Source organism: Notothenia coriiceps, unplaced genomic scaffold (genome assembly GCF_000735185.1).
Source record: "Notothenia coriiceps isolate Sejong01 unplaced genomic scaffold, NC01 NC01_scaffold00009695, whole genome shotgun sequence".
NCBI lineage: Eukaryota > Metazoa > Chordata > Actinopteri > Perciformes > Nototheniidae > Notothenia > Notothenia coriiceps.
This window is the reverse complement of record NW_011342396.1, coordinates 322944-339442: the sequence shown is the minus strand read 5'-3', so window position 1 is coordinate 339442 and position 16499 is coordinate 322944. Positions and strand designations below refer to the sequence as shown.

At 42.0% G+C, this 16499-nt stretch overlaps 1 protein-coding gene and 1 long non-coding RNA gene across 2 annotated transcripts in view; one reads left to right on the top strand and one right to left on the bottom strand.

Moving 5' to 3' along the window:
- The first annotated feature begins 6884 nt into the window (after positions 1-6884).
- LOC104945536 (uncharacterized) lies at positions 6885-8421 on the top strand. The gene is made up of 2 exons (XR_798355.1): positions 6885-7022; positions 7444-8421. It is a non-coding gene; the product is annotated as an uncharacterized lncRNA (long non-coding RNA).
- A 5029-nt stretch (positions 8422-13450) lies between these two features.
- Positions 13451-16499, bottom strand: part of LOC104945552 (neuronal acetylcholine receptor subunit beta-2-like) — a 42757-nt gene continuing 39708 nt past the window's right edge. The window contains exon 6 of the mRNA XM_010771248.1: positions 13451-13555. Within this exon, the coding sequence (XP_010769550.1) occupies positions 13451-13555 (105 nt within the window). The remainder of the gene's footprint in view (positions 13556-16499) is intronic.

The window sequence follows — 16499 nt, the reverse complement described above, 5'->3', positions numbered from 1 at the left end:
GCGGGAGCGAGGCGACAGGTGGGGCGTGGGTGACGCTTGATGAGGGAGAGAGAGATAGAGAGGGTAGGGTACTTCAACAGCAAACAGAATGGAGAGGGGATGCGGCGGGTACTTTATGGTGTATTCGAATATATGTGTGTGATTGCCGCGGGCACTGGAGCTTCCTTAACAACGACTCTTCCCACTGGCGCGTAGGTACAGGTTTCTTCGGCTCACCTATCAGTCTCGTGTTATATCATATAGCGGCGGGTGGGGAAGGGGGGGGGGGTGTTGGCATATAAACACATCTTAGCCTTCATTTTCCTGAGCAGGTAAATGAAGGAAAACTGAACTTATAGGAGAGCACTTTAGGTGATTCCTGCATACCTCAGAGACCGTGGGGCCCTGTGAGCAGATATGGGAATGTACACATACTGTGCGTCCTATTATGCCCTGAGAATGGCAGACATTGCAAATCATTTGTTAGCATGGAATATATGTAAAGGGGGTAAATATGGATTTATGTCGAGGAGCGGCCGCACCATCAAAGCATCACACTCCGATGCCAGTGGTGGAGTTCAATAAGCTTGAGAGATGAAAGCTAATGAAAGGCAAACATGAGAAGGGTGTTGGTGTGGCACGGGAGGAGGTATGGAGAGGGGATGGCTGGGTGAGTGCGGGAGGGTGTGAGTGAGCGGGGAAGGAATACAGACGATGCAAGATGTTGTCTGGTGTGGTCCAATCAAGCCACAGGATATAACAGTAGTCAATAGGGGGAGATGAAAGGATCTCAGTATGGAGGCTGTGTGGTCTCAGGGAGGACCCAGTGCATGTGCAAGCCTTTGTGTGATTGTGAACAGGCGCGTGTGTGTCTTAAAGCATCAACAAGTAAGAGATTGCCAATGTGTAATGTGTTCGTGCCAAGCTGGCCCATACATTTCTACATTATAGCTGTAAATATGTAGTCAGGAACACATGCCACATTATAGATGCTTCCTCCAGTGTCCCCTGGGTACCGTACACTATGTTCCAATCAAGCCGCCTTAGATCATACCTATCTACTGTGCTGCAGCGACTGTGTGGCATGGCTGTTTGCAAATCAACCAGACATGAGGGAACACAGTAAAAGAACAGACTCATATGAGCAATTTGATTAGCATATTGCCATTACATGTCTGTCTTTATTGAAGGTAGCATGCTGCGTGATTGCACACCTTCTTTAGAGACTTTCATCCTGTCTATCAAACCTACAGCACCGTGTGAGTCATGGGCTTGTGCTGATAAGGACATGCCTGGGATATACTGTAAAGTAGTTTTCTGTTCAAGTTGTGGTGTTTTTGTAAGTGAATAATGCATGTATTTCTGTCTTGGCTTAGCTAATGGCACACAGGCACTCGTTAGCTATTTCTGGCTAAGTTGCAGGCTTTTGCCCTTAAGCCCTTAAGTGTACATGCCATTGACGAGACAAATCCAGCCTCAATGTCCACCGCTGTAAGAGCCCCACACCCTTCAGATGCACACACACGTAACGAACAAATAAATGGCCACATAAACCATCGCCACTGCCCTTTTTTCGTCCCGTATGTCTCTGCTTAGTGTATCCTAAAGCCCAGTGAATGAAAATGTGGATCATATTTGGCATCTCTTTAAGCCTGCGTTTTTCATAAACAAATGAGCTAACTTTCCATACATCATTTGCACTACGCCTACACTGTAGAAAACTGCTGATTGTGTGAAATGTGTGCTGAGCATAGGGGACTTGAGTTAAGATAACACCTGTGGAGAAACAATGGTAGCTTTGTGTAAAAAAAGAAAGAAATATCATTTCACTCAAATAATTGTTTCATTGATTTTCATTCTCCTATCTCTCTTGCTTTATGCTGCATGGCCTACACTTGGGAGAACTGTATGGCTGTTTTCACACCCCAGTGCTGACCTGTGAGGTGGGCTGGGTAATTGTTTTTCACAGAGATGACCATTTCTTCAGAAAAGATGGCCATGTAAGCATAAATTCGCTTTAAAAAAGAAAAGTCTTATTAGTTAGTTGGTTTGCTTTTTGTTAATCAATTTGTTCCCTTTGTGAGACTTAACTGTGTAATGTCATGCAGTATGTTGCTGTAGTTTTACTGACTGATCCAACATTTATAATAGTCAACCGAAACTGAGATAGGATGTTAAGGTCTAAAAGTTCAGATCAGGTTTAATTGGTTGTTTCAGTTAATGGTTTAAAATGGCCAATTGCGTCCCTGTGAGCCATAGCACTGCCGTTCACTAATTGGGGAGATCAGATCATCTCTGTGTATTAATGTATAACTAATTACCTGACCAGAGGTATTACTGCTACAAGTTTGCAGGTATGCTATGCAGCGAGGGTCACTGCCTCCGCACAAGCCTTTATTTTCTCCACTTATTACTACAGTAATGAAGTTAAGCTTTCTTCTCTTCCATCTCATGTTCTGCTCATCTGGAGTCAGTGTGCTGCTGTGTGCTTCTGTGTGCTGCTGTGTGTGTCTCTGCCTATAATGGCTTTTAGTAAACGCTTTTGCTGTCAAACATGACATAAGTCATTGTAATATAGTGTACATTTGGGATGAAATTATGTTAAAAACAAAAACGATTTTTTTTAACTTTAAACGTAAAATACTTGCTGCTACCCATTCGACATGAAAAAGTTTCCTACTTGTTTTATGACTGTGGAAGGCGGATGACTCGACCACATTGTAAAAAGGTGAATCATTGACAACAAGGCTCGTCAAAGACAGCAACATAATTTACAGACAATGACAGGCCCATGACATCCTTTACACGGCAGTAACAGTTATTAGACTAAATGTTCATGGCAACACAGATTGCCCATTAACAGAAGAATAGTGTGCTTTATTGTTATGTTGCAGCACGTGTGAGCATTTGTGAGTTTGTTGGCTCTGGGCCAGGGAACCTGTTATTTGGGCAGCCCTCTCTTTTTCCCCCTCTCCCTCCCTCTCTCTCTCTCCCTCAGCCGCTAGGCATTTGAGAACTAGAGTACTTTTACACATAGTTAAACCCTGAACAGTCCAAAACTCAGCCTGCAGGCGCACAGGCTCACATCGGATCAGGATAACAGGACTGCCATCTGCTGGTCATGCGGGGGAATGTGTTTTGTACACGAGTAAGGAAGTGGGGAGGATGGGTGATCTCACTTTACAACATTTGAAGTCATCATTGCTGACATCAGAGGAGATTGGTGTCAGCGCCTGAAATCTTTCTGTCAATCAGCCAAACACTTTGTCTATCAGATCAGATGCCTGAATCGTTTGAGTACATGCTCAAATTCGATTTGCAAAACAAACCTGAATCTTCTGCAACAATATAATCTCCTCAACAGGACGACGAGTCTCTGTGTTTGTTTGTGTGTTGGCTTTCTTTTGGCATTTTAAAACCTCTCTTCAAGTGTTTATAAGTTCAAGTTTGTGAGCATGTCTTGGGTGTGCAGTTCTCTCAAAAAATCCGATCTGGAAGACCAAGCACGCCTGTCCATTTTTTTCATCATTACCAAAAAAAAAAGTTTCTCCACCATTTCTAAAACAAGAAAGGAGTGCAACCAGAAGTACAAAAGCCCTGGGGCAGAGGCTAGATGTTCCTCTCAGCTGAATATGCAACACTCCTTTGGCTTTGTTCAAAACCACTGGACCAAGAACGAGTCTTTGGCCTCTTCACTAGCAACAAAACAGGCATCTTTGCCTCTTTGCTTTTCCTTATTGAAGACCAACCAAAGGAAGGGAGGTGACTGGGAGGAGGTAGAGAGAGAGGGGGCAATGGAGAGAGAGAATTGGGATGAGAGGAGGGAGGTGGGTGGGTGGGGCGCAGCTTTCGGACCCTCATTTACCCTGTCAGCCCTCCTAGCAGGGGATAGTGTTCAGGATCTATTGATCACAACTCAGTGGAGCAGTAATCCTACAGACTTGATTGATTCCGACTGTTGCCTAGGCCTCACTGCACTGCCCAATCCTCCCACCATGCTTTCTCTGGTTCCCAATCCCTCGTTCCCTCCCCTCCATCTCTCATAAAGCATTGATATGCATGACGGCCGAGGGGCCCCATGGAGGAGTGATGCAGGGAGGATTGGAGGGACGGGAGTCGGGGCATTAAGTGTGTGTACACTGCAACAGGAAATAGCTGGCGAGGTGACGGGTGCCTTGACACAAGACGGGGCCCTGAGGTGTCTTTGAGCTGCCTGGCCCCTGATCGCTCCCTCGCTTTTGTATCGCCAAAACTGATGAGTCAACCACTCTGCACTTGCCCTCTTCTGGCTGGTCAGCGGAAGATACGTTTTTCTCGTCTCAAACTAGAGTAGACTGATTGTTGAATGACTGAAGTTGCTTTTCCTGGCAACCTTTCTCTTTTGTATACTTGTTTTCAGTAAGAAATACACTTGCTGGAGTTGTTTGGACAACGAAATAATAGCTAAGAACTTCATTAATTCAGTCATAAGCCAAGTGATAATGGAAAGCTTACCATGAAATGTACAAACCAATGACAAGTCATCCACACATTTTGTGCGACATTTACTGTATCATATCGTAATACAACATTAACAACTGCCTAAAACGGTGATTGTGGGACTGATTTATTCATAGTTTATATATTGTATGGCCTTTATTCTAGATGATAGTTTCGTATATTTCAGCAATGTGATATAGTGTAAAGCTTAAAATAAGGGTTTATCGGCATCCATCTAAGAAAAATAACTAGTTCACAGGTTTTGATTTATAGTTGAATTTTGAAATACGCCCTTTAAGTGTACCACCACAACATTAGATAGATGTACAATACATATTTTGTCTTATAATACTGTATCACAGGCGTGAGTACAGACTTGTAGATCAGTTTATTTAAGCACTTTATTATTAGTCTGCCCTGAGCATATTACGGGGAGTGATAACTCTGCCTGCACGAATTTTGTTTAGTCTGCTTTGCACCTCGACAACAATGCGCCTGTATTTATCTGTGTTTGTGTAATGTTGGCCACGGGGCCGCCGTCAGGCAGCCCACAAGTGTTTCGGGGAGTCCTCTGTAGGTTTCCGCAACGACTTTTCAGAGAGGCTGACAGCTGCAGAGGGAGCTGGCTCGGTCCTGCTTCTCTCCCTGGCAGCGGCCCGTGCCAGGGTGGAGGCTGGTGCGGCTGAGCTCTGCCACACACTACAGAGAGGGCAGAAATCATCCTCACACCAGAACATACACAGATAAACATGGGCACTGAAACAATGTACAGAAAGCAGATTTAAATTCCATACAGAGAGAACAGGCTGTAAAGATTTCCCTGTATTCATTGCAGAAGTGGTATACTAAAATCTAGTTAAGAGATATAATATATTTGCATTAGGACCTAAAAGACTGAAGAAGTCCATTCGATAACAGCAGAGCGGAGACATCACATGTTGACCTTGTCGTAAGGTTTTCCAAAAGTATGATTGAACATGCTTTCAGCAAATTTTAAGCATAATTAAAACGTACAATATGAGAAGTGGCGGTGCTTATGAACGCCGCTCTGGAGAGCTGGAACAAAACCTTAAAAAGGCCTAATCATTCCATACACATAATTCATATGGTTCAGTTGATGGTACCATATGCTATAGTGTTCATTTCTGTGTCATGGTTTCTGGATGTAATGATACTCAATTAAAAAGCCATATGCGATGACATTCTTGAATCATTAAGGTCTTTTTGACATTTGAAAACCCTTGTTCCTTACCCTCGAAGTGATGTCTTTTTCAAGGCTTAATCACTTCCAACCTCTCAATGAGTGAGTTTGAACTAAGTAATAAAGAACTGATGGGGAGACTCTGTGATGTTTTCAGGCAATGGTGTTAGATTTTACCACTGTCTCACTATATAGTGATCCATTCCCCAATGTAAAAAAGTAATACTGTCAAGTGTCCTTATATCGGTAACACCCTATAAGTTGTTTTTATCTCTTTGCTCTCCACCTGACAGCTCCGTCCTGACTTATGCTCAGGTTGATTCTGAGACCTGAGAATATTAACATCTAGGCTGAGTTAGTAAATCCTCAAAATCATTTTTTTGGCTTCCTCCTGCACACAAGATATACCTTTCCCTGTATGCTTTCCTCTAGGCAACTCTCTTTCCCCCCTCAATCCCACAGTTGTTACTCTCCTTACAACCATTCAGTTTTGCTCTCTCCCTTCCAGCCCTCTCAGAGGTTCTGGTATTAGGGGAACTCCTGAGGGGGATTTTCCCTGCTTTAGACTGTCAGTATGGCCCTTAAAAACGGTCTACTGCCAAATACACCAGTGCTGGGTATACAGGCTAACACATGTTACACAGTATAAGAACAGTTTACAGGGTTCCTACAGTCATTAAAAACCTTAAAAAGTCATGGAAATTCTAAATGCAAATTCCAGGCCCTGGAAAAGTTATGGAAAACAATATTTTTCCCAAAGTTTTGGAAAAGTCATGGAAATTTAACTAAAGTTGCATCAAATATAATTTATATTTTATCTAATCGCCGAAATAGTAATACTATAATGATAATAAATACTGTATCGTAAAGTAATGAAACGTAAATTAGCATTTAACTGACGAGGTATTTTGCTGGTGAGAGATTTGAGTTGCTTTAGCGTGTTGAAGCTAGTAAGCCTACTATTTGATTTGTTTTAGATAGGCACAACATGTTTCATATGCAGACCTTATTTTCCTGTTCCATGTTAAAATAAACATTTTTCAGTGGTACCGCTGAGAAAGAGTNGGTCACTCATTACTGGATCAGTGAGCTGCCTGCATGAGATTGATACTGACGGGCTGTCAGGGGAGAGAGAGAGAGAGAGAGAGAGAGAGAGAGAGAGACTACACATACCACATAGTCTTAACAACCTCGATCGCATGTTGTTGATTTGGTTCCAGATCATACAAGACTGGAAGTACGTAGCCATGGTGATTGACCGTCTGTTCCTGTGGATCTTTATCCTGGTGTGTTTGACGGGAACGCTCGGGCTCTTCATGCAGCCGCTGTTCCAAGGCCACAAACCCAACGCTGATGACACAGAGTGAGTCACATACACATAACGTTTGCTTTGGCGATAACCAATAGCATGACACTTCACTTTGTATTCTAGCAGTTTTTCAGGTAGCACGCCATATTTGAGTTAATTTGCAAAACCTTACAGGGTCAAGTCATACTCCAAATGAATAATCAACACTAGTTTAATTGATATATCCAAGACCAGTGTTCTCGAAGTGTGGTCCGCGTGAGTATAATTGGTAAAATGTCACATTTGAAATAAATAAATAAATTTAAGTTTTCGCTGGAATATCTCCGCATTTAAATCAAAACAATAGTCAACCCTGTATAAGTTATTTTGGTCATTTTCACTACTTCAATATTGCACTTAATTTGAAACTTTAATCAGAAATACATTATATCTGCATATCTGCTTCTATAAATCCTTTGTTTTTGTCCTTTTATAGATATGGAGATTTCTAGGACGTTTGGAGATGAACTATAACAACTTTAACTGAGAAGCTGCACCAGGTCTAGCTCTGATCTGTTTTTTGCTGGTTGGATCCGACAGATTGCAGGCAGTTGGTTGTTTCTGAAACAGTGGACCTCAAACAAACCGAATGATACAGGGACACTTTTATTTTTTTTACTGCATGGCTTTCATTTCTAACCAACTATGCATCCATCCAAGCGCTGCCATCACCCCAGGCATGGCAATATTTTATTGACTCTCTTCTAAAACCTAAAAAAGTATTCTGCCAAGATTATAATATTGTCATTTAGCCGAGATTGCTCCCCATGCCATTTTTGAAACTACCCACAAGACAAGTACGGTCTTTCCCAGCTCTAATTTTTCCCAATGTAAAGAAAAACTAAAAAGCCAATGTAAAATGCTGTTAATTTGTCTGTGTTTCATTTTGACTAGTGTGCTGCTGAGGGAACAGTAGGAGCTCTTTACAGAAATACAGAGGGTCATTACACATTATAGCTCCTATACGACCATGAGGTCTGTTCTCCCTTGCAGCTCTGTCGATGTGAAAATCAGACAATAAAAGACTTAACACAAATTGTTCATGTTGGCACATTAAAGTGGATCCAAATATCCTTTTTCTAAAATCAAGCTTTATTGCTAAAACTCCACCCAAATATCCACCTTTTCTCGTCATATTATCTCTCGCTCTGTTCTTCCCATGTTCTGCTTTAGAGCCTCATCTGCACCAGCCACCTCCAAGGACGGTCGTAATCATTGTCCTATTTTAAATAATGTGTATTCTCTTCTTGCTTTCTCTTTCCGTCTTTCACTTGCTTGGTTATACACACATTTTGTTTTGTTTATGTGCCATATATAATCACACATGTAGCTGTACAAGGCTACATACATTATCATGAAAAAAATGACACTGACTGTATTGAAATACATGTTAAATAAATGACTCTTTATTTTATGTGTTTGGCAAAGTTGTTTATTGTCACATGTTCCCCAGCTTCTTCCTCACATTTTGGATCGTACCAGTGGTTTTGCACAGCCAAGAACATCAATCAATCAAAGTAATCAATACAACACTTTATTAATCCCAGGGGGACATTCCATGTATTGACAGTTGCATTGCATTAGATTACATGACATAGTTATATTGACATAAGTTCAATTAAAAATGTGCAATAAAAGTCCTTGTAGCCAAAGAAACAAAACGTTTTGGGCACAGCGTCTGAGGAACAGGAATAAGCACAGAGACACTGACTCAGGTTCATGGTGAAGACTCAGGTTCATGGTGAAGACANTTGAACTTATATATTTACTAAACTCAGGGTTCATACACTTTTTCACCAATGACTTTTCCATGACTTTTGGTCATGGAAAATTAGGTAAAGGTCATGGAGAAGTCATGGAAAAGTCATTGGTGAAAAAGTGTATGAACCCTGAGTTTAGTAAATATATAAGTTCAAAATGCCTTGTTTTTGCTTCACAATACAAATAGCCACCCTCATTTGTCAAAGCAATATTTAAAAATCACAGTTCATGTGATACATGTTTATTTGGTTTCTTTAAATGGTCAATTTTAACAACGTAATAATGATTAAATCTTGCTTTTTTTTTTGCTATGCCAAACATCCAATGTTTGATGGACACGAGAATATTCCTTTTAGATTTGTTGGCATAGGCAGCAATAGTTTTCTAAACATAAGCAGTAAAACTGGACAGATTGAATTACACAAATATCCACCATAGAGGAGCAAGCAAGGCAAATAAACATTGTGATGAATAGACCAGCTGTTACTTCTCCATACACATATATGAGCAAATATACAGTATATTGAGAGAATCGTATTTTACATTATATATCTTTATCAGAGAGTCTTCATTTCTTAATCAAAATCTAGAATTAAAACTATACTATATGTTAACCCTAAAAGCAGAGAATCAAGCCAAAGTAATAGATTGTCCCAAACACAGAACATTATGCTTCTCAGTTCACTACACATCACATTTACTTGGGTTGTTATGAATTATGTCAATTACTTTCGGCAAGCTATGCTTCTCAAATGCAATTTGTATGTAAGCATTAATCCAGAGTGCACTGCATTTAGAAGCTTCTCTCCCACCAGTGGCCCTTTGGATGCCTCTGGCTCTTTACAACCTGCCCATCTGGAAGGACATAAAGCTGCATGGCATAACTCTGTACTACTGTAGTTTGGAATATGCCCAGATCTGTTCCCTCGTGACTGGAGAAGCACGACAACAAGTTTTTACTCATTCATTTTGCCAACATGACCACTATAAATGGAGCAACAGTGCTGTGAGATCAGATGACAAGAGGAGTGAAAACTGTAGCTGTTCTTGTTGCATATAGCTTCAAATTCTGAATAACCGAACATTTGTCTTCATTAATAAAATCCACGCTGCCACACCCAGTGACAACGGATTAATCATCCTGCTGCATCACGTCTCACTTTGAAACCCAACCTTTCATTGTTCATTACTTTACCACCACTCTCAAAACAGCCCTTTACCAACATTTACAGAGAAGTCACTGATTCTGTTAAACACTCTATCTCGCATCTCCACTCAGGTAGCCCATTGTAAAGTCTTTCCATACACCTGCTATAAAAACAACAACAGGCATCCACACATTTGGCTGATAATGGGATCCATAGTCACCTTTGTCAGCACCTGATTGTTAGTCTATTACCAAAATATTTGCAAGTGAATACAGGCACTGAGAGCAAAGACAGTAGAATGACAGACCGGCCTCGGGCAGCTTATTTTTATGGCTGACAGCTGATGGTCACTCCCTGGTAAATGTGCTAACGAGGTGATAGAATTCTCGACAAAAGCAAAATAGCACTTCAGCCCTCTTCCAATACAATAGCTGACTCCTCTCTTTCCTTTACAAAACACCTCACAGATGGATAAGCAACAGTTTCGCAATTACTGACGACCGGGTGTGGAGGGTTTGCATTGGCCTTCATGACAATGTCTTCCACAGATGTAGGCTCTCCAAAGTGCTGATTTATAGGAGTTTGGCATCTGCTACATTTGCATGGGGTTAATCTCAAACGGTTAAAGAAGAGAACTCAAGTCCCCCGTGGCCTGAAAAACAAGGTTTGATATGCAAATGACATCCCCTTAGCCCTCACAAATTCAAAACTCTCTTCTCTTCAATAAAGTAATTGTTACTGTTGCTGAAGCATGTAAAAATATATTTATATGAAAAGGAATGCCAGCAAATGAGGCTGGGATGAGTCTTGCTGGAGTAGTCATTTTTTAAAGGCTGCACGAGGAAAAAATAAGTCGAGATTCCTCACTTCAGTAGTCTCACTCTTTTTGAACAACAAGCAGAGCATTGTGCTTTTCTAATGCCGTCTCTGTGGACTTAATACTTGTTATTTTCTCCCTCTCCTTTCTCTCTCACTCTCCTTCCACCTCATATTCCCAATGCGATGTCTGTGCTCTTGCATCTGTAATCACAACGTTACCTCATTGGGGGCTGCCTTTGTAGCCTGTGTGTGTAGGTGCGCGTGAAGGTGCGCACGTGTGTTGGTGTGTGTGCATTTTGAGGTTCTGCTGGGGGCTGCGAGGAGGCTTAGCAGCGCACTGGGTTTCAATGGGAGCCCACACCACTGCTCTGCCAGTTCTTATCTCCTCCCATGCAGGAGAGCGGTGGCATCAAGCCGGTGGCTTATTAGAGAGGCAGGGAACGTATCCCAAATCCACCCCCTTGCACCCACCCCCCACACACTCACAATGAGGCACACGGCGGTGTGTGGACCTATGTTTCTATCTGAGCCCATGGCAGGGCCCATGAGGGGAAAGTATGTCTAGGCACACAGTGAATGTTTATCGCTTTTGCTTTTGTGTTGATGATGCAAAAATAAATTGCGATTTGGAGAACGAGCAGCAGCAGGAGGAGAAGCCCCGCCACTTTATGTCGGCAGTGGAAGCACTCTGTTGTGCTTTAGGGTTGTACTTATAGTGATCAAGCAGAGAGAAAGGGAGCGGCAGCAAGCGAGACAGAGTAATAAGAAATACATTGTTTTTATATTGTTTTCTCTGACAGACGAGATGGCATTAGCGGTGATTTTGCCGTTATTGCTGCTGCTGTGGGCTGAGGTGAAGTATTATGTGGGAGGTAAATGAGTGGAATCTGGACATTACAGTTTTTACTCTATTCTGCTGTTGGTAATGCCTTCATTTAGGAGCTGCACCTCTGCCATTATGCCTCGGCACTGTAGAATTTGAATCACAGAAAGGGAGGCCAGCAGGTTCTTTCAAAGGCAACATTAAGGGCCCTGAACACAAACATCGACCATTTACCTGCAATCAAACACAATCTTACTTGATCTATTATTTTGTCTTCACCCCTGTCCACTTACCAGGATAATTTCTGAGGCCCTTTTATCCCAAACTGCATGGTAGCAACAGGAGATGAATTTATTTTAATTTCATCACTTTCCACTGGGTTGAAGGCACTTTGTGTGTGTGTGTGTGTGTGTGTGTGTGTGTGTGTGTGTGTGTGTGTGTGTGTGTGTGTGTGTGTGTGTGTGTGTGTGTGTGTAAAGGACGATGAGTGCATGTTCGAACACGGAGCCTTGAGACGTGTGTATTAATCTTTAGATTTGACTTCCTGTGAATATGTTGCTTTCCGTGGCTTTGTGTGTGTGTGTGTGTGTGTGTGTGTGTGTGTGTGTGTGTGTGTGTGTCTGCATATTCAAGTGTGGGAAGATAATATTATGCATTTGCATGCAGTGCTTCATTGTGGGAGAATGTCATTGATTTATAACCGTGATGAAAGGTCAGTTCACCTTATTAAACAACACATAGGTATACTGCTGCATAGTATCGGATAACCATTAGAAGCCAATCTGTCCATTCCCACTGTGACTGGTGGAGGCATTAAGGTCTCGGGTAAAAAACTGCATATAAATCATCTTTAAATGAGTTTGTTTGGAGAGCATACACCTACATTATCTTGTAAACTTGCCTTGCATTCTAGTTTATTACAATATTCTGATCTTTCAGCTTACTCTTTTGAACTGTTTTATGCAATCTCATTTCCTAGAATTGATTTAATTCCTATGTTAATTTCCCAGCGCTGTGTTGTTAAAAGTGTGATTGTACTCATGGAGACATTTACACAGCTTATTCACAGAGTTGCTTTCAGAGATGTCCCCCATGTCCACTTATTACCCTTATTATGTCAAGACAAAAGTGAACCTAAGGGGCATCTGAGACCGGCTGTCAGTGAGCGTGCATTCAGCATCCATCCAATCATCTGTCTGATGTGGGCTCACACACAACTCTCTTCACTCTCCATCTACCAATCCATCCATTTCTCACCCTTGCCGTGTCCCTCCCAGTTATTTTGTGTGATTAGGCATTGTTTAAACTCAGCCCTGCCGGCTGATTGCACATGCACTCTGGTTTCAAGAGCACCATCTCCTCTCCATTGGCTTTGTTGTCGATAGACATTAGCATGTGTGTGGAACGTTCCGGGGCCCTCTTCTAATCGAGTGAATGGCGACAGACCTCACACAGCTCTCATGATAGTATTGAGGTATAGCTTATGTGGGTTGGACAGATACACTAGCACGTGTAACATGTGTGTACAGAATGTGTAGGAGTGCCTCTCTATATCTTAGCAGCAGGTGTTTTTTGATGGTTAAACAAACATATATGTTTATATTTGCATACATGCCCATGTGATGTGCACTGCGGCTGTACATCTGTGTCTTAATATAACTGCATGTGGCATGCATGAATACATACTTGCCCCCCCTTGTCTCTCACTAAATGTTAAATAACTAGTTGTACTTCCACCTAAGGTCTCCTGACAGGTGCAAGCTAATGTTCAGAGCAGAAAACAGATGCAAAGAAGCTTGACTTGGCAGGTGACAGACAAACAGACGGGCAGACCAAATATAAAGGAAAACCATCTGGGCCTGCAGTTTCTCCCCTTCAGCCTTTAGAAGCCTTCAGAAGACTGCCTGTGCCAGTCGCTGCTGGGGTGTGGCCTGGACCGAGAGATGGCACAGAGTGGATGATGAGATGAGGGATTCGGGCCCTAGCCCGGAGCTGCTCTGGAAGGGGAGCAGAAGAAAAGGCACCAGCAGGCCCTGGAGGTGATCCAACAGGCGCTCTCATCCTCTCAACTGTTGCAAAAGGATTGGTGGTTAGTGGGATAATCCACCGTCGTGGACGCTTCAGATAGCTGCCTCCACATGTGAAAAAGGAAGAGAAAAGAATAGTATAGCCAACCGGCACAATGAAAGTCTTACAGTGAATGAACATGTGCTTACAGAAAAGGCAAACTCTGCCAAAATGATATAAACAATTACAGCACAAGGTCTGGTTTTGATTATTTTGTGTGGATGATGTTAATTTTGATTGACTCATTCATATAGCTTACTAAGCTGTCATTACATGCAGTTCATGTCTAACCTATATTTCATTTAAATGGTTTGTACCATAGCACAAAAACATACATACTTTTTATACATGGTACATCCTTAGAAGTCATGCTTATAGGGTAACAGTGCTTGTGATGGTGTGTGGGTAGCGCTGCTGGATTACCAACAATGGTGTTTAAACCACGGCCATTTATTCATCTTGATCTCTTTACCTGGCCCTAACCCCTGCTTGTGAAAATATTTTCTAAATGCTGCTTCTATAGCTTGGCTAAAGCTACGGTTGGTATTGGTAATGTATTTTAGAATGTTTTTCCCCATCAACAAAGAAAAAAATAATGCTCTGACATGAATAGAACAAAATTATCCCAAATGAAACCCATCAAAATGTGTTTTGTGAATCCCTTGAGTCTTACAAACCTGTTGAATTCATTTCTTGCCTCATAAAACGTGCAAATTACTGAAAGATGAGCAAATTGCAGGGACAAAACAAAGTTGAAGTTTGAAGTTCCGTCCATAAATCATTGCTTTATAGTGATACCAGTGTTTTAAAAAAAGTCAACAGGCTGCCTTTAGTAGGCAGATAATGTTATATGTTGTGATCTGACCTATATTGGTCAAATAGCGTACTGCAGCTTTAATGAACGATGCTCATTTAAAACCTTATATCCACCTTTTCAAACACGTAGTCCTTGGCTCATGGGGTCTGTTTTACCTTTCCTTGGTCACTGAGTTTATTTGATCCCATTTCTGTTCAAGGGCACAACTAGATAATGCTCCTTATACCCGGTACGCAGCAGATGGGAAAGATCCAGGCTGGCACCACCCCCGTTACCGCAGGGTCATCCCAACCATTAGACCACCAACATCAGGTCACTGCTGATAGGAGATGTCCACCAAGTGTTCAAGGAATGCAGAAATGAGCCAAGACACTTGAGAGGGTGCCAGCTCGGCCGGGAGGTTGGTAGCGGCAAAAACGTGTTTGGAATAACTTGAGATACGGTTACATTTGCCAGAAGAGAAACACTTTTAGATCTATAGGAAAGGAAAAAACATGGAGATAAAAGGCCAGATTCAAAGATGGCACTAGTGGTCCTGCAAATAAAAACAATTAAGACCTCCATAATTCTAGTACAAGACCACTCCTTACATCCACATTAAAAACTCCAAGCTAGACTCGCCAGCTGACTCAGGTTTTACATTGGAACAAGGCCACATGTGTTTCCAGGGGTTATAGCATTTGAATGTTGGCAGTAGAAGACCCTTTTCTCGACTGCAGACATTTGGACCCATCATTGAGCAGAAGCCCAGCGTGGTAACTAATAACAAATAATGAATGATGTGTTCCATTCCATTTATCTGAGCATCACACAATGGACAGGTCCTGGCTCACCCTCGTAAATTACACCTGTCGAGTGAATAAATGACAGTAATGATACACTGTGTAATGTGTTACATTAAGGTACCTTTTTCCCTTAAAGGACCCTATTAATTACTTAAAGTGGACCGTATCATGGGCGGTATATTTTGGAGGGATGGGAGATAGTATGGGTGGGAGGCCAGGGTACCTATATAAGGGAACGATGTCTGATGGTTTTTTTTTGTGGTGTGCAAGGGCAAGTACCAAAGCGAGATCGGATGGCGGGATTTTAGGCCATGCCTCAGCTTTTGCTCTATTTGCCTCTATTCCAGCCCTGTCTTCACACACAAGGCTGATTCTGTGGCAAGAAGTGAGCTGCCAGCTGGAACACGGCCCCCCTGCAAAGGAGGGGGGGCGAGGCACGAAGCGTCATGTTACCATGCTGTTATCATGCCACGCAACCTCTCATTCCCCTGATAGGTGGAGAGTTGCCCGTATAGGCGGAGCTCCTTGTTTCTGACGTCAGAACAATTTCAAATCTGTATCAGTCTGTATCAGATCCGTAGCAGCCCCGTTTTTAGAGATTTTGGTATGGAGGAAAAGAGAGAGGGTTGTGTTTTCTGACACTTGGTGAGTTCCCTGACACACCGGGGACACATATTCATGTATAAAAGACGTACAAAAGTGCATTTTGCATGATAGGTCCCCTTTAAGATATTAACCCACCTTAAATTATCCCCATTATTCTTAGCAGCCTGTACTGATATTATTCAATTAGAGAGAAAATATAGCCCTCTAGCCTGCATATTGTTGATAAATAAGATTATCCATTACTCCATCATGACATTTGCTTTGCCCCATCAGGTTATTAACGTTTATTTCACTATGCTTTTATTTTAATTATCCTTTTTCACATGACCTAGCACCTAACTCCATTTAAATACAGCTCATTACCTATAAAACCCCTGGTAATCCACCATGTGTATCTTTGTATCAGCACATGTTTAGTTTAGTTAAATCCTGAAATTCACAGAAAAATTACCCACGACAGCTCATCGTGTGTAGTGGTAGTGAAGTCCCTGGTCAGGTTGCAGATAATCGGTTAAATAGGTTGGGCATCATGGGGAAAAATGGCTTTCTAAACTGATGGCTTTGTTGCTGTTCCCTGTGGCAAGTTATATAGCTTTCATATGTCATTTATGGCTCAGTTGCACATTTTTTCCACAAAATATGTATGTCCTAAATAGATATGCCAAT